The 18,866-nt window shown below is 47.8% G+C and overlaps 1 protein-coding gene across 4 annotated transcripts; it reads right to left on the reverse strand.

Moving 5' to 3' along the window:
• Window positions 1-1,386: 1,386 nt before the first annotated feature.
• TSKU (tsukushi, small leucine rich proteoglycan) lies at window positions 1,387-18,350 on the reverse strand. Of its 4 annotated transcripts, none has more exons than XM_085216488.1 (3): window positions 18,290-18,350; window positions 15,128-15,213; window positions 1,387-4,843 (listed from the first exon to the last, which is right to left on the reverse strand). In XM_085216488.1, exon 3 carries the CDS (start codon window positions 4,834-4,836, stop codon window positions 3,778-3,780), a length of 1,059 nt encoding a protein of 352 aa, XP_085072614.1. In that variant the 5' UTR covers window positions 4,837-4,843; window positions 15,128-15,213; window positions 18,290-18,350; the 3' UTR covers window positions 1,387-3,777. The 4 variants fall into 4 exon arrangements, with proteins under 4 accessions (XP_085072614.1, XP_085072615.1, XP_085072617.1 ...); XM_085216489.1 differs by lacking the exon at window positions 18,290-18,350 and adding an exon at window positions 17,553-18,128; XM_085216491.1 differs by lacking the exon at window positions 18,290-18,350 and adding an exon at window positions 16,647-16,668.
• Window positions 18,351-18,866: the final 516 nt, after the last annotated feature.

Raw genomic sequence — 18,866 nt, forward strand, 5'->3', positions numbered from 1 at the left:
GGTAGTAAAGCACTGGAACAGGCTGCCCAAAGAGATGGTGGATGTCCTGTCCCTCGAGACACTTAAAATCATGGATGGGACTCTGAGCACCTGATGGAGCTGTGGGTGTCCCTATTCACTGCAGGGGAGCTGGACAAAATGGCCCTTGAGGGTCCCTTTCACAGAATCACAGAATCACAGAATCATAGAATGGCCAGGGTTGGAAGGGACCTCAAGGATCATGAATCTCCAACCCCCCTGCCACATGCAGGGTCACCAACCTCCCCATTTAACTTTAACTCTCCTTTCAACTCAAATTTCAACTTTCCTCCCCTTTCAACTCAAATGATTCTATGATTCTATGATTTTCCAACCCTGAAGTCACCTTGTGCCTTTTCTTCCTCTGTGAGTGCTGTGTTTCTATTGTCTGGGTCCTACTGTGGAGAGGGATCCATGTACAGCATAGGGCATCATGTTGCAGGTGGGGCTCTCATGCCTGTTGCAACATAGAAGAATTCAGATAGGCTATTTAAGTAATTCAAATAGCAGCAAAATGAGAGGGAGTCCCCTCCCTGGGCTGCCCAGGGAGGTGGTGGATTCATTGTCCCTGGAGGTGTTCAAGAACTGTGGAGATGTGGCACTTATGGACTTGGCTCAGTGGGCAACAGTGGTGGTAGATGGACAGTTGGAGGAGATGATCTTTTCCAGCTTTAATGATTCTATGATTCCATGATCCAGAAGGAGATGCAGAAGGAAAACTGTGGTGGAGCCTGGTGGGCAGAGACCGTGTCATAGTGGGCACAAAAGGAGCAGGAATGGTATCATAGAATCATGGAAGATCTTGAGTTGGAAGAGACCAACAAGGACTGTCTAGTCCAACCATCTCTATATGCTGGTCTTGGCTTTCCCCTACAGTTCTTAACAGTGCTGGGAGCCAGAACAGACCTTTCCTGGAGATACGTCCCCCATGGTTGTCAGTCCTGGAGGACAGGGTAGAGCTTGTGAGTCTCTCCACATCACCCTTTCTGCAAACCCAACCTTCCAACTCAGTTCCTCACTAGCAGACCATTCCCTAAATCCACCAAGACCTTCCCACTGCCTCTAACAAAGTTTGGAGCACACCCCATAGCATTTGCTCCACATGCTCTTGTGTCAATTCTGGACACTGTCAAATGCCCATATCTTCCTTAAAGTCAGATTACCTGGACTTTGTGAAGCTTTTTAACCTTTCACTAATGAGGAGCCTAATGAGACAAGCACAGCACTTTGGAGATGCAACACCCACAGTTCTCATAGGGCTGAGCAGGGCAAAGGAAGAAGCTACAGAGGAACGACAACAACACATCACCTTGTACTTTGGACTTAAACCAATTGCCACCCTCCCATCACTAAGACAATAAATCCACATTTGTTCACCTCCAAATCACTTTATTATATTGTGAGTAATCACAAAGCCTTACAATGCTGCCGAGGTTCTGTAAAAAAACAAACTAATACAGCGATGGTATTTGCCAGCCTTTGCTAAGACTTGTTCAGCTAGCAGCTAGATGAGATTACACCAGGAAATATTGCAGTCTTCAACTGGATTGTCACATTGGGTTTTAAATTTACCACAGTGGTGCAAAGCCGGTGAATCTAACAGTATATGATCCCCGTAACCTTGCATCTACGTACAGACTTACAACATTAAACATTTTTTTTTTTTTAAATTACATTTTTTTTTCTGCCAGCAGAAAAGAATTCTCTTAAAAAGGCAAGATCTGCTAAAAACCACCTCCTTTCTCCCAAACTGCCCCCTCCTTCCACTGTACCCGGCTGCTGCTCTCTTCCAGATCTCTGTCTGCCTGCAGGCATTCCCATTGCCTTTTTAAGAAAACTACTGTGTTTCTCATGAATGTGAAGGCTGGTCGAACCTTTCAAAGGCTCAACAGAGGGGCAAAACCCCCCAACACTGACGAAAAGGGTTAAAATCCTACCTTATGGTCTGCCATCAAACCATCAAAAAGGAGATGGGTGTAAGCACGTGAGAGGGATTGAAATATTCAAAGTAAGACGTTGAATCTGGGGTGAGCCCCCTGGCAGTGGCTGGCTTTTACGGGCTCAGCAGGTTTCTACCATCGCTGGAGAGAAATGCTTTGGGCAATGTGCTTTCCATTTGTGAAGGCCTTTGGGGGCGTGAAGATGAAATTTGAGTTCCTCCCAACACTCCCAAGGAGGGCTGTGGACTGGGTTTATGTCTCCATCATCTTTGCATGGACTTCCTCCTTTGGGGGAGGTTCAGGTTGGATAAGGCTTATTTTTGGCGATACTGTGTGAAGCCAGGAGTCAGACTTGATGATCTTTATGGTCCCTTCCAACTCGGGATTTTCTGTGATTCTATTATTCCCTCAACCTGTTTCAGAAACTTTAAGGTTACCCTGACGCAAGGCTGGGTGTGGAGAACAAGCCATGGACAGATCCGTGCAGGATCACCATCCACAACATACCCTCCCATCCCCAGGACAGAGAGTGGCAGATTTGGGATAGATATATCCATTGGCGGAGCTCCTATGAGCAGGATGAAGGCTTCATGTACAGCACTGTGCTGCCTTTGCTCCCTTCTTCCTGACCTGGAGAAGAAGTGGGATGAGGGAAACTCCCCTTTGCTTTGCCAGCATTTTAGAGTAAGGAAAAATGCATAAAGATCCAAGGACAAAGCTTTTCATCAGATCTCAGCTGGTAGCCAAGAAGCCATGTGAGAGAAAGAAAAGCCACAGAACTGGAATGAAAATATACCTCAAGATCCTTCCCGTGATAGGGAGACTGCTCCAAGGTTGCAGGCGTCAGTGCTAATTCTTCCCCTGGCATGTTTTGGAAGTTGCCTCACACGATCCCAGCTGAGCTGCAGATGTTGAGTTCAGCTGGGGAACATCAGCCTGGAGACAGCTTGCTTGGCTGGTTAGTCATTGAGATAAAAACCACTGTCAATGTTTTCTTCCAAGTTTACCCAGAAAGGAAGGAGGGAATTGTTTTTTTCATTTAAAGCTTGGCTATGTGGTCTCTCAGTTAATTTGCTTGATGGAAGCTGGTTCCTGGGTGAGATGCTTCTCCTCCTTTGCAATGTGTCAATGTCTCACTAATGTGAGATGGGAGGTTGCCAAGGCTGGACCTAAAGTAATCTGATATACAAAGAATTGAGATGGGAAAACAGGGAGAAAAGAGTGGAAAACTCTACTTACTCAGTGTTCATTGCACATCAATGCAAATATCATGTAAAAACCAGCACGTTAGGGGCATGCTGCGTTCAGGTTTGTCTGGAAATGTTTCTTCAGACTGAAAGTGCATGACAAGGAACAGGGTGCTGCTAATGAAGGCAACATCCAGAAGGCACTTCTTGGGGAATAATAATTAAAAACAGGGATGAAGAATGGGTTTGGAAGCCAACAGCTATGGAGTTGGCAGGTTTTGGGGTGCATTTTGGAGAGGTGTATCTTTGCACCTGCAGACCGGTCTGGGGCGTGGAGTTTTGCACCACAGCAGCTCTTCTGCCCCAAGACCCAGCTTGGCCCTCAGTGTCCATCAGCACTGTTCTTGAGCTATGCAGCCCCAAACACACCGGGTAGAATCTGGGGCCTGCAAGTGAGGATTTGCAAATGTATAAAACCCACAAACAATCAAGTACTGGCATATACAAATATATAAATTATTGACAGCTTTACAAAAGGCACACTGCAAGCCAGCTCAGTCCGAGACCTGTGCAAACTCCCACGGCCCCCCACCCTCCCACTCCAACTTCCCCATCCCTTTCTTTCTCTTTCATCACAAAACGTAAGGCGCTGCTGCTACGGCCCCGTGGCTGTCGTGGCAGCTGAGGACCTCTTTTTTGGTCAGCCCAATTTGTCGGTGGTACTGTCCTTCTTTGATGGTCTTAAAACACTGAATGTTCTTCCTCAAGGTGATGCTTTTGAGAGAAGGTAGGTATTTCAGCACAGTCTTTGGCAAGGAGGACACGCCGGTCCCAGAGAGGTTGAGCTCTTGTATAGAGTTCAGGCCAAAGATAACTTCAGCAGTCAATGACCTTAGGTTGGGATTGTTGGATAAATCCAGAACTTGGAGGGCTGGTAATTCCTTGAAACTGTAAGGAGATAGCTCTCTAAAGTCATGGAGGCCGCTGAGGGATAAATGAATCAAACCTTTCAGCCCCTTGAAGTCTCCTTTCTCAATCTTGGCTAGTGGGTTGCCATCAAGATTTAAGTATCGAAGAGGAATGCCTTGGAGGTTTGGCACAGTTGTTAGCCTGTTTCCAGAAAGATTTAAGTTCTGGATGTTGGGGACGCTCTTTTCATGGTTCCTTGTAATTTTGCTGAGCATGTTATTGGATAGATCCACATTCAAGGGTTTTCCTTGACCCTTTGAAGCAAAAACATCTATCGCTATATCCAAAAGCTTGTTATTGCTCAAATCTATGTCACCCAAAGGAGAACTGGAGAAGCAGTCCTCTGGAAGGACTTCCAGAGAGTTATGACTCAGATCCAAAGACTCCAGATAGCGAAGCCTGGAGAAAGTTGTGGAGGAAATCTTGGCAATTTTATTGTAGCTCAGGTCGAGGCTCACGAGGGTGGTGTATCCAGGGCCAGTTAGCATTGATTCATTGATTGTTTCCAGTTTGTTTGAGGACAGATCCAAGTAGGAGGTATCTAGAGGGATTGGGACAGGAACAATGTGTGAGCCTATTCCGCTGCAGTCCACCTTGGTCAGGCTAAAGCTGTCAAAGAGACCAAAGCTTTCCACTTCACAGTGACAGCCAGGGAAGCAGGTTTTGGTGGAACTGAAACACGGGAGGAGAAGCAGCAAGTTGAACCAGGCTAAGAACTGCATCGTTGACCTGGAAAACAAGATGACAAAAATTTGATTTAATTGCCTTACTTTACTGAAGGTGTGCAACAGTTTGAGCTCTGCATTCTTTCTGTCTTTCCAAAGGGATAGACTAAGCATTCTGTTAAAGTATCAACTAACTATAAGTAAATTGCAAGGATGTCCTAAACACCATATTTCTCATGCTATAATCCCCAGCAGGAATCTTGCAAGATGTCCAAGAGTCCAACTTCCAAGAGCTGGACTTGATGACCAGGAGCTGGACTGGATGATCCTTATGGGTCCCTTCCAACTTGGAATATTCTATGATTCTGTGAACTGCTAAAAGGCTGCCCATTGCCAGTGGACTGCATGTCTCCTTTACTTTGACTTCAGACACAAATTTAGACATGTTTCAGCAGACAGACTCATTGCTTAATGTCATGTGCCTCAAGCCAACCTCTTCTGGGTGGTGGCAAGCAGAACAGACAATGGCCATTTGGCTCCTCGCCTACCATGAGAACCAAGGACAGCTTGATCTACCCCAGAATGTGTTGTGGTGGGCCCAGCCTCTCTCAAAGGCACTGACTAGAGAGAGCCAATTTATTTCACACACAGACTCTGGAGTCTTTGCTAATTAAGCACTCTTTCTGATTAACGATGCTAGCAAGCGAGGAGATCTCTCCACCCCTCTGATTTTGAACCTCCATCATCTGAGACATTTATCTCCCTCCATCATTGCAGCCAGGAGAGGAAGAGAGCTGATCTGCACCTCCCACCTCTGCTGACCCTTTTCTGATCACATTCTGGCAGCAACTCTGCACAACTCTGCAGCTGCGGGATTTCCAAAGCCAGCCAAAAAAACTTTTGCTCTGCATCTCTGGGGAGGGTAAATAGGAGCATGTAAGCGATCCTGCAGGTCAGCAGAGAGGGCTGTCCACCTTTATTCCAGCTGAAGTCTTGGGTGATGGCTGCGTGTGCCTTGCAATGTGCAAAAGAAGTGCAATGGGGAAAATGCCTGGCTAAAATATTGTCTTGATTATTGATATGACTTGTCTGGGAGTAACTCCCACATCTCCTGATACCAGAGAGAAGCGTTTGGGACTCTGGCCAAAATGCTTGCAACTAAAGTGTTGCTAAAGGCCAACACGCAATCCTCTGGGGTACATTATTCTGTAGAAACAACAGAAAACAGTAAGATGAGCCCATCTTAAGTGTTTCTTGAGAAAAAACACGTGCGAGCAGATGGGATGCAGTGGATACTTCTGCAGACACATTTCCAGATAACTCTTAATGACATTGATGTCAACCCTCACTCTGGTTCTGTGCAGGCAGACCGTTGCTCCATTTTGCAATCATTCATCATTGGGAACTAAAAAACCTCAATGTTAAACGTTTCATCTATAGAGAAGCATCTGCCTTAATGAACCCCACTATCAGCGGTGAGAGGCTTAGTGGTATCTCTTTTTTTATCTCTTTTCTTATGATATTACTGGCCTTTCTTCTCTCAGATCCCATTAATTAGCTATTCCCACTTGATATCTCAACCTGGACAGTGCCTCCTAACTTCTCCTTTGAAACCCTAGTTTGGTTGCTGCTGGCATCTCACTCATTGTCTCTGAGGGCACTGGATCAGACTCCAGAAGCTCCAAAGACACTAGTATGAGACTGGTGAGATGCAATCCATTACTACCAGTTAAAAACTCCCTTATGGAGCGACATGAAGCATTCATAGACTAACAAGCCACTTGGCCAATAGCTCTGACAAAAGAGGAGAAATAAAGGTGCTGGTCACCTTCTAATCCAAGAAAAAGCGTATATTGCCAGATAATCAGCAAAGAGCTTAGTCAGGTATGGGCATGCTTTATTGCTGCATGGAGCAATCGATCCAGCTCTTTGAAATGGGGAAGGAAACACGCCACAGGCATTTACAGTTCATCTGCATACAGCGTGTATTTGAAACCACATCCAATTGCCTTTGGATGGCTGCCTACGAGCTGCTCTGTTGATAAAGGCAGGAGGCCAAGGTATCCCCTCGTGAAAGGGAGATGAGTTATCCTCCTGCAACACTGGGGACATTCACCCGGAGGCAGTGACAGAAGCCTTGAGCCCATTGCCTGGGATAGTCAGTGAGGATGTGGAGGAAAGCCACCAGGAGAAAGCGACCAATCCTCGGGCTGTTTTTTTCCTCTTCTCTTCAAGGACGTCTTCATTTCTACGGCTGTCGTGCTGTGAGAGTATTTTTGCATCCTGAGAGCTCCCAGGATCTCCTTGGGATGAAGCATCACTCCCCAGGGCTCTTTATATCTATCTTGTCCTTTCTGCATGGCGAATATCCTGAGTCAATCCCACTCCCCAAGGAGATCCAGTGATGGGTAATGGGAGCCAAAGTCAGAACAAGCTCCCTGCAGGGTGTCAGCCTCCTGCCCCAAATCCCAGCTCTCCACATCTGCAGACTTGCTCATCTCCTGCACCGTCCCTTAGCAAGAACCTCACTCTGAAATTTCCGTGCCAAAAAAACCTTAAAAATCTCACTGATTTTAAAACCAGATCACAAAGGAAAACCAATCTGGGGGAGTGGGTTAGAGGAAAGCCCTGTTGTGGTGTTGTTGCAAATTCACACTTCTCACTGTGCTCACTTTCCTCCTTCTGCGTTTTCTTAAAGACTTTTCTCACTTGTCCAGTGATCCACAGCTGAGACTGTCACCTCATAGAATCATAGAGTCAATTATGTTGGAAAAGAACCGTAATATCATCTAGTCTAACCCATTAACCCATCACCACCAAGACCACCACTAAACCAAGTCTCTATGCACCACATCCATATTTCTTAAATACCTCCAAGGATGGAGACTTCACCACCTCCCTGGACAGCCCATTGGCTTTCCATGAAGAAATTCTTCCTAACATCCAGTCCAAGCTCACCCTCAAAAAACTCCTTTTTACCCAGGTGGGAACTGCTGTCACATCCGACCTTGGAGAGAAGCCTATTGATCAAGGTCTCATCCCCTCGTTGGGAATGAGATGAAGGGAGTGAAATCTGCAAAGGACTGCAAAAACATATACTTGGAGACACTTCATCTCTCCCTGGGGTTCTACTTTCCACCCCATCCCTGGCTGCATCCTCCAAACCTGAGTTGCATGCAGCAGCCAGGACTACAGGAGTGGGGAGAACAGGACTTCTCAACAGTAGCTCACAAACAGATCAGATCCTTTGTGTCTAAAGCATGGTGGACAGATTGGGTAGAGTTTCCAGATTTGCTGTCAATTTTCTGCTCAAACTTTAGGGAAGTGGTGGCAGAGTCATTGTCCCTGGAGGTGTTCAAGAACCATGGAGATGTGGCACTCAGGGACATGGTTTAGTGGGAATAGTGGGGACGGGCTGATGGTTGGACTAGATTATCTTAGAGGTCTTTTCCAACCATAATGACTCTGTGATTCTATAATATTCTATACTAAACAAGTGAGCAAAAGGCAAAGTCTTCATAGCAAGGCCCATTTGTCTGCCTTCGCTAACTGAGGCAGGGAAAACGAAAGGCTATTGGAAAACCATAGAAAGCTGCAATGGAGGCCATAAATCCTCTAGACAAGGATGGGAAGGGAAGGGAAGGGAAGGGAAGGGAAGGGAAGGGAAGGGAAGGGAAGGGAAGGGAAGGGAAGGGAAGGGAAGGGAAGGGAAGGGAAGGGAAGGGAAGGGAAGGGAAGGGAAGGGTAGGGAAGGGAAGGGAAGGGAAGGGAAGGGAAGGGAAGGGAAGGGAAGGGAAGGGAAGGGAAGGGAAGGGAAGGGAAGGGAAGGGAAGGGAAGGGAAGGGAAGGGAAGGGAAGGGAAGGGAAGGGAAGGGAAGGGAAGGGAAGGGAAGGGAAGGGAAGGGAAGGGAAGGGAAGGGAAGGGAAGGGAAGGGAAGGGAAGGGAAGGGAAGGGAAGGGAAGGGAAGGGAAGGGAAGGGAAGGGAAGGGAAGGGAAGGGAAGGGAAGCCTCTAAATTCTTGGGAGGCTCTGAGATGCTCAGATGGGATGGACTTTTTAAAAAAAAAGATTTTCCTTATTCATTATGTAAAACAAAAGTGATTGTCAGGTAGGTCTCCGCACCAGCAACAGCTGCGGATCTCCAGTGTGGACTCTGGCACACTGAGACCAAATGACGCCACAGCTGCAAACACAGTTGGATCCCAAACATCACATTGAGCAGACAAAACTGGCTCAAACCAGACTACAAGAGACCATTAATCGCTTGACTCACGAACACACACTCCTCCTGTGATAAAGAAATTGCTGCTGAGAAGTTTTTTGGTTTTTTTTATGAATCCATTGGAAGTAAAGGTCATTCTGGCTTTTGCTCTTTGCTAAAGAAGGGGCCCCCGTGTGAATACAACAAAGAGATATATTTAGTTCTCTCTATAAAACTTATTAAACAAACTAGTGCTTCCTCATGGAGGAGTTGATGACTGGACTAGATGACCTGTTGCCTTTTCCAACCTCAATGCTTCTCTAATTCAATGATTTTTGATGCAAATAGGAGCAAGGTTTCCTGAACTGGCTGTATCTTATTTCATTAGCTAGTTTACGGTATTGGTTTTGCACTCAGTATTTGGGTGTAGGGAGACTTAAGGAGAACGAAACCTGTTGGTTAGGTTTGTTCCTGAATTCCAATGGATAGGTCTGGGGGAGTTTATTGGAGTTTCCATAGGTGCTGGTGACAGAAGGATGAGGGTTTGTTTCTTGGCGTTTTCTAACCCAATTTGATTTAATGACTCACTCTGTCAGCAGCTGCCCCTCTAGCCAACTTTGAATGATAAATTATCAGAGGTGGTTTATTAATGTGGAGTGCAAAGCTCCTTAAATAGCAGAGCCATGCCAAAATAAGAAAAGAAGAAAGGGGTGTGCAGCCCCATCTTCTCCCTATATTTCCAACCCTGTGCTGGGCTGGGGGCACCGAGATGGCATCATTGGCCCTTATGGCTCCATGGTGTGAAGAGAGGCTGAAGTCATCCTAAGGGCGATGAATGCTTTTTCCTCCATCTTTCTGGTCACTTCAGAAAGTCAGGGCCAGTAGTCTATGAATTCCTTTTTACTTTGATGATTTCTAATAATGGATATGAAACCACCTCTTTTGCATTCGGTCAGGAACTCCACAACCAAAGGGGAGTCGTTAGCAAGTAATTACCCGAGTGGTATTGGGAATCCTCATTAGCAGGTTATGTGAGAATTACATGCAATAGACACCAAACTGGGGGTGGAAATAACCACATTGTCAAGGCTATAATTGCAAGGCTTGAATCTCACAAAAAAAGTGGGGAATTTGGGATGTGGAACAGCTAGAAAAATAAGACACTGCTCATCGCTTTTCCCCAAAGCTCCATAATTTCCATTTGCTTTTGTTAGCTCCAGACATGAGGAAACTGCTGAGCCAAAAAGCAACGATTAACCAGCACCTGGGACTGCTCCTTGTCTTTCGTGGTGATTTTCGTAGATGTTGCAGGGGATGAGACAGATAAGATTAGCAAGAGCAAAGCCAGACAAGCCGTAAGCATCAGAAGTGTTTCACAATCCCAAAACAAAACCAGGCAGCCCTTCACCCCACCAGGCTGCAAAGAAGACACAGGGAAATGATCAATAGAGCGCCCAGCACCTCCAACCCCTACAGCAGCGTCACATCATGGCTTTGTTGCCACGGGGTTAAATGATGTCCCTTGCTCTGCTCGAGCAGTCCCTTCAGCATTTCTTTTTTAAGTTAAATAATAATAATAATCCTGTCTTTACAAAAGAAATTGAGAGCCCTTTTAAAATAATCTTTGCTCCAACTGTTCATGTCACAAATCCCATCTGCTTAGCAAGAAGCCAAGGATGATTTATCATCTGAGTGCTTAAACAACTAACAGTTTATTCCACTTATGCAATCCCCCCAGCACTGTCCCAGGAGGAAATCAAGGTGTGTAGGGGGGTATTTTTGGCTCAAACAAAAGGAAACCTGTGTGGACAGGTTTGCCAGCCCATAGGGCAAGTTCCAGCTGAGTTACATGGGCTGCCAAAATACGGCTGGTTCCTGCTCTCAGGTTATAACTGTTTCTTGCAGTGGGGGGAAAACGGTCTCCTGTGGCTTCTGAAATTGATTTTGCTCACCAGTCTCATGCAGAGCTCTGCTTGTGCTGGGAGGAGGTAGTTCTAATGCAAGAGCATCGTCTCTCCATCATCTCCTGACCACAACATAAAATCACAGAATCATCAAGGTTGGAAAAGACCCCTGAGATCATCTGGTCCAACCACCATGTCAACCCAACACCAAAACCAGGTCCATGTAGCTTTGGGAGCATTTTCAGTGTGGGACATGGAAGCTGGGAGCAGCACCATCAGAACTGATTCCCAACATGATCAAAGCAAATGACCAAGAAGGATGCAGGAGCTCAGGGTCTTCTCCAGCTCCAGCATCACCCCTGCGGGTGATCACACCAAAATGAGAGGAGCTATTTTGGCACGACCAAGCAGACAGAGCAGCCATTTGGCATAACATCTCCCAGCAAATGGGAGCTGGGCAGGTTTGCACCAAGGTTTACAGCAGCTGTGATACATTCTGCCATAGAGGGGCCAAGTGGAGACACCAGCAGAACTCATCATCTCCGATGCCCCAGGGCTTTGCCCAAATCACAGCAGTAACCTAGCAGGATTAAGTCCTTCAGGGCTGCATCCACTTTGCAAAACACCAAGTTCAAAGTGGCAGATGACTGCTTTGTCTGCAACATGGGGCTGAGGGTGCTTTCCTCTCCTCTCTGGCCAATTCTGATGTCAGGATGAAATAAGCCAAGCTGATGTGAACTTTTAAAGTGTAAAACACCTTTTAAATGTATTTTATGCTTAACACTAAGTCTAATTTTTTATTATTATTATTATTTTTTGCTAGCCAATTATTGAAAGCTAAAACCATCTCAACAAGTTTCTATAGCCTCAGACCTTATGATGCTGCCCCACACCTGAATCCCAGCTTCACCCACTCCAACTCCCAGAGACATGATATAATCCAAGAAGAGTGCACTGTGGGATGAACACCATGCATCAAACCAGTGAGAAACATTAAGATGTGCAGCATGGGGAGAGGAAGCCTCCTACACTTCTTGCTTTTTACTGTTCCTAGAGTTTCTTGGGCACATCATGCACCCCTGACATGGTTTGCTTTCAACAACCCTGGTACAACGCAGAAGGATTGCAATGGACATGGATGGGTTCTTCTGAAAGGGATGAGCTGGGTGGATGGAAAGGAGATGGGAATGGATGGGCTTCTCTGGAAGGAATGAACTGGATGGATGGAAGGGAGATGGAAGATGGACGTGGATGGGCTTCTCTGGAAGGGATGAGCCAAATGGGTGGGAGGGGAGGGATAGTGCTGGAAGGTGAGATTTCCCAGGGTGATACCTCTGCTTCTTGGTAAGACACAAATAGCTCATCCTGCACCCTATACCTAAGAAAGTTTTCCTTCTCTTTATCTTTGAATCTACAAGTTGAGTGTCCAAATGCAAGCTTTCCTTCAGCAGCACACTTCAGTCTCTTGTGCCCAGCCAAAGTGAAACGAAAATCCTAGGGAAAAGAAATCTGCCCCAGTAGAATGCAGGGGCAGAGCCCCCAGTTCAGTTTTTAAGAGGATCCCATGATTTAGCCCTCTGAAAGGCAGCAAATCCCAATGTCCCTTCTCACAGACCTCCCTTTTAGGATTCCAATAAGGAAGGGCAAATCAGAGAAGCAGAGTTACACTGGGTGTCCTATGGTGCTGCCCTGGCTCAGAGCTTCTTTGTGGGCTTTTTATTTGTTTTTGTAGCTTCCCCCCTCCCCCCCCAATAATCTCCAGGCTTCTTTTCTGCCTGTGGTTGTCAGTGTGCAGCTGCAGACCCTCCACCGAGGAGGTAATAAATACAATCCTGGCAGTCACTTTTGCAAACAGCACAGCTGGAGGCTCCAGGCTCCTTCCCCTCCCGGCATTCCCCAGTGCTAATAATTCTTGCAGCATGACCACTGTGAACAATGGGATGCTCAGCATGGGGGCTGCCCAGCAGAGCATCACTGGGAGCTTCAGGGGCTGCCTCCACCCCAGCGAAGCACTTGAGATATTCACTCTGCCCTACAAGATTTTGGAAGGGACTTGGGAGGGGGGAAAGAGTGTTCCGGGTAAGGCTAACAAAGGCTATACCAGCAGGGCACTGTCCCCATTGTGATTCCTACCCTAGATGTTCCTTGACTTCCTTAGTGATCATAGAATCACAGAACAGTTTGGGTTGAAGGAGTTTGGGTTGACCTCAAAGTCCATCCAGTACCAACTCCTGCCGTGGGCAGGGACACCTCCCATAGACCAGGTGCCCAAAGCCCCATCCAAACTGGACTTAAATGCCTCCAGGGATGGGGCAACCACAGCTTCTCTGACAACTTGCGCTAGAGCCTCACCATTCTCTGAGCAAGAAATTTCCTCCTATCAAACCTAAATCTCTCTTCTTCTAGTTCCTCTTGGATGGTGTTTGACAGAGAAAGATGACAGTGGTTGGTCCCAAGACTGAGAGGTGAATAAGGAGGTATCACCACAAGCCTCAAATCCACCACTCAAGATAAAATTCCTCTGCTCTCAGCCCATGGGGAAGTTCCTGTCCAACACCAGGGTGCTGACACTTTTGTCATGTCACAGACATGACCTGTCAGCCAGGATACACAAAACCACTACCAATTACCATTTAACCCTGCATTAAACCAAGTCCCAGCCTAATTTGATTCAATTTTGCTCAACTGCTGACCCAGACCCAGAATTTTCAAATTGTAACAGCCCCATACTTTTGCCTCTGTATGGTCGGCCATAGTTTAATGGGCATGGGTGACGGGTTGATGGTTGGAGTAGATGGTCTTAGTTGTCTTTTACAGCCTTAATGATTCTGTTATTCTACTATTCTACAGCATGGTGCTGGCTCCTTGCTCCATTTTATCCTCCAAAGCAGGTGGGGGCTGCCATGCACTGTGTTGCAGACACCAGAGATAGAGGCATCCCAGTGAGATATTTGGGGACAGTTCAGAACAGCAATGCTCCCCCAGAGCGTGAGCCATGTTCAGAGCTCCTCCATGATCCTGCAATCCCATGAGCCATAGACCTAGCTGCAGATGCCTCTGTTCAGAGGTGACTGGGGCTAGGTATGCATTTTGCCCCACTAGGAGAGTTTCAGACACGATGGGTGTAAGGAATCATGCTGCAGGCCCATCCACCCTAGCAGGGCTTTGCCTCTAAGTCTGAATTTTTCCCGGCGATCTCACATTCAAAGTCAAATAAAAAGCCTTATTTCTTTTCCTCCTCAGCATACCTCAGAAAAAAAACCCTCAAATATCATTAGTAGCCCTGATGGGGAGGAATCAGAGCACTTAATATCCAAGACACATGCTGTCTCCTGGCCCCAAGAGAACCCACACTTTGGTCCCAGTAGTGGGAATCACATTTCCTCCAGCTGCACTTTTCCTCCCCCCTTAAAGATGGGTCTGTTCCCCTCTCCCTCACATCACGGCCAGGCATGGAGCAGGGGAAGGCGAGGAGTCAGCATCACAGACAGCAAAAAAGAATCACAAGGGGGAGGAAGGGGAAGGAAAAGAAGCCCCACAGATGCCAGCACTCAGCTGTTACACACAGCACATGGCCCTCTGCTAGGCTGCAGGCATGATAAAGTGCTTTTTTCCAGCTCGCCACCGCTTCGTTTGGAGCCTGGTTAATACAACTCAGGAATGTCCCGTGCTGCGGCGGCCAGGTTGGGATAATCCCCTGCAGTCTTTGAGATTCTCAGGGAATGCATTTCCTCCCCCCCTCCCCGCTGAGCATCTCGAATCCTCTGAGAAGCAACGGCAGCAGCTTCCAGGAAATTAAAAAAAAAAAAAAAAAAAAAAGTAAAAAATAAATTGCAATAGAAACAAAAATCCCAAGGCTTCCTCAGCCAAGAATGAATGGCGCGGAGCCTGCCATACATTTGTCTCGCTGGGTCCAGGTGCCAAGTTTTCATACAAGAAAGGGCTTGCTCGAGCCAGCCTTTATCTCCTCCCGGCCCCCAACATCTCACTGCTCGGAAGTTTCTTTTGAAGCCGTTCCAGGCTGTGAGTGCTGTGGCTGCTGCCTGCTCCAGCCCCGCTGTTTTGGTGCTACGGGGTCGGGAGGGCTGTGGACAAGCACGCCTCTTGTCTTATATCCCCCCCTTCAGCTTCTGCTTGGGGAAAGAGGGAGGAGGGAGAATAGAGTGAAAGAGTAGAGAAAAAGCAGTTAGGGATGGAGGGAAAAGTCTGAACCTCAGGAAGGCAGTGCCTCACAATGCCTCACCTCCTTCTGTTGGCTCCGTCTCACAGCGGGGTGGATGGCACACACTGCTGGCACTGCAGCGCTGGGTGAGTGCTGGATGCTTCTTCCTATATCCCCCCAAAAAAGAAAAAAAAAATTAATAGATTTGATACGTTTTTGTTTGTTTTGCAGCTTTTTGCTTCCATCCTTTCAATGCTGTTATATTTCCTTGCACTCAGTCTGAAAAAATAAGGATGCAGCACATTCCCTCGCTCGAACCTTGCAGTCTTCCCTGCTGTACTTTGCTATCAGAAATCACGCTCCCCTGGGATGTCACATCCTTCCTCCCTCCAGGCACTTTGCAATCGCTCCCTGCATGCAAGCTACTCCCATTCATTCACCGCCGTGTGTCTCCAGCAGCACCCACCCTGTGCACCCGCTGCCTCTGCACCGGGGATGGGGAGAACCAACACTGCTCAGCGCTGTTTATATCCCACGTGTGAGCAAGCACCTCCCGTCCCACGGCCTCCCAGGGCTGGCACTGCCTCCCAGGGGTTATAAAGACCAAGAGCTGCCATGCTCTGCCCCAGTGCAGAGTGACATTGGCTGCCGACTCGCTTTGCTTTGGCACCGCGGGGCTGCCTGAAGCAGCCAGCCAAGTTTAACGCTGTCAATCCTCCCGGGGATGTACCCTCAGAGCATTGCCACGGCGTCTCTCTAAGCTTCCCTTTCTGCACCACCCGTGCTCACATAGCACTGCAATCAAACCCCACGTGCCTCCGGACGAGCGCAGCAGTGGCGATCAATGCGATATTTCAGCGCGATGCCGGCAATGGGCACCGGCTGCTTTCTGCAGAGCAATGGCACAGTGTCCACGAGAGACAAGTTTCCTACTGTAACTTCAGTGAATGCGCTCATTCAGGCTGACGGCAGCTGATTTATCATGGCAGGCACCCGGGGAAATCCTCTGTCTCGGAGCTGCCGCGACCAACACCAACAGCTCAGCTCACAGAATCATAAAGCCATTCAGGTTGGAAGAGACCTCTAAGATCATCTCAGTCAACCAATCGTAGAACCCTTAAGGTTGGAGAACACCTCTAAGATCACCTTGTCCAACCAATCATAGACTCATTAAAGATGGAGAAGACCCCTAAGATAACACCATCCAACTAATCATAGAGCCACAGACTCATTTAGGACGGAGAAGACCCCTAAGAAAATCCCATCCAATTAATCATAGAATCATTAAGGATGGAGAAGACCCCTAAGGACAATCCCATCCAACTAACCATAGAATCATAGACTCATTAAAGATGGAGAAGACCCCTAAGACAATCCCATCCAATTAATCATAAAATCATTAAGGATGGAAAAGACCCCTAAGATAACCCCATCCTACTAACTATAGAACATAGACTCATTAAGGATGGAGAAGACCCCTAAGACAATCCCATTCCATTCCATAGAATCATTAAGGCTAGAGAAGACCTCTAAGATCATCTCGTCCAACCAACCATGCTTCCATCTCGTCCAACCATGTACCTCCCCAAGCTCCAAATACCTTCACTGCCAACAAATTGCATCAGGGCTCTGCTGACCACAGTGGGGAAACGCCAGTTAACAGAGGCAATGCCACTTCCCCATGACCCCAACCCCTCTCTCCTTCCCGGGGCTTCCCACCCATCCCAGGCAGAAGAGCAGAGCTGACAAGGCTCTTTGTTTCGGGAGGGCTGACATGTGTTGTGGTCGGCTGCACTAATAAATCTGCTGGCCTCTGTGTCTCTTAATGACTGCAGCATTAATAAGAAGTTTCCATGGTGCTGCTGAAAAGTTTACAGGGTGTGTGCGTTATCAAGGGAGCCCCGTGCTTTCTGACCTCCTGCTTCAAAAGTCACAACCAGCAGCTGCTTTTTCTTTCTTATTCCTTTATTTCTTCCCTCCCTTTCTTCTTATTTCTTTCTTTTCCTTTCTTTTTCCTTTCTTTCTTTTTCCCCCTTTCTTTTCCTTTCTTTCCTATCCTTGCTTTTTTCTCCCTTTATTTCCTTCTTTTTTTCCCCTTTCTTTTTCATTTTCCCCCTTTCTTTCTTTGCTTTATTTTTCTCTTTTTCCCCTTTCTTTCTTTTTTCCTTTTTCTTTCTTTTTCTTACTATTTTTCCCTTCTTCTTCCTTCCATTTTTTTTTCCATTTATTTTTTCCTTTTTGTTTTTTATTTTTTCCCCTTTTTCTTTCTTTTTCACTTTTTTTTTTTCCCAACAGAACCATACCACCACACAAAACCAAGGCTGCTTCCTCTCCCTGCCCCCTCCCCAAGCACACCTTCCCCTCCAGCTTAATCCACTCAGAGCCATGGGAAATTCCCAGGCGGGAGCTTTGCCGTGCCCGTATCTCTCCAGCACCCTCTGCACCCTCCTCACCCATCCTCTGAGCTTTGCTTTCCCTTTTTCCCCCCATTTTTTTCTCCCCTTACCTTTGTGCGGCTCCTGCGAGCCTCTATAGCTCAAAATCGCAGCCAAAAAAAAAAAAAAAAATTAAGGAAAAAAAAAAAAATCCCTTCTCTCGGTGCTGGGAGGGGAGAGAAGGGGGGAAGAGGAGGGGACACAGGGAGCCCTGTGTGAAACCGAAGCGCTGAAGCCGGGCACGGGAGGCGGTGCGCAGCTTCCAGCTGCTGCTCGGATTACTTTGCAGCCGTGGCAATTCTGAGCGCTCCGCAGCCACCATTGCACGGAGGGAGGAGAAGGGAGGAAACGAGGGGAGCTCGGGAGGGGTCGTACACCCCTGCTTCTCCCTTTGGGGATGGCCGCTGCGAGGAAAAAGTGCTTTGCCTCCAGCCCAGGGTTCTTGGTTCCACCCCCCCATCCCCTCTCCGCTTTTTGGAGCGGATGACCCCGCACCGCCGCGTCGCTGAGATCCCACGCGTGGCCAAAAAAAAACCCAAAACAACAACAACAACAACAAAAAAAAACACAAACAAACAAACAAAAAACGCACTGCAAAAGTTTCCCCACTCGGAGACACTGCAGGTGGGGGAGGGGAGAACTCCCATCGATCACCCCCCGCCCGGCTCAGCGCATCCCCACCTCCCCGGGGCGGCTCAGCCCTCCCTCCCCCCTCAAAAAAAAAAAAAAAAAAAAAAAAATTGGGATGGGTAATCCTCCCCAAAACCCCGCAGCTCTGCGTGGGGAGAGGATGGGGGGAGGCACTCACCGGGACCGGGGTCGGTTCTCACTCCTACGGGCACACAGCGCCGGTTCCCACGGCGGGGAGCCGGCAGCAGCACAGCCTGGGGGCCGGGAGGCTCCTTCCTCCCTCCTCCTCCTCCTCCTCCTCCTCCGAGGCGTGCAGCTGGCCGGGCAGGCGGGCTGCCCCCTTCCCCGCAGGAGGAGGGAGGAGGGAGGAGGGAGCTCAACAGATGGCTGCACACAAGGGAACATCTGGGAGGAGGAGGAGGAGGAGGAGGAAGGAGGCAGGACTTGTGCTCCGCTGGGCGACTCCTGAGTTGATAGACCCCCCCTCCCCTTGCCTTTATTCCTTTGTGAACTTAATGCTGGAGTGACCCCTCAAAAGGAACGGGGCTTTTTGCCTGACCCCACTAAAGAAATATGACTTTTTTTCCCTTTTTGGAAAAAAAGGGAGTGTGTGTGTTTGAAGCTGGCTTTGCATCCCCTGGGTAAAATCTCTTACCATGGAATCAGAATATCCAAAGTTGGAAGGGACCCACAAGGATCGTCGAGTCTTAGACATGGCTCCACATAGGACCACCCCTTGTAGTCCCATGGCTTTG

This window comes from Meleagris gallopavo, chromosome 1 (genome assembly GCF_905368555.1).
Source record: "Meleagris gallopavo chromosome 1, MGAL_WU_HG_1.1, whole genome shotgun sequence".
NCBI lineage: Eukaryota > Metazoa > Chordata > Aves > Galliformes > Phasianidae > Meleagris > Meleagris gallopavo.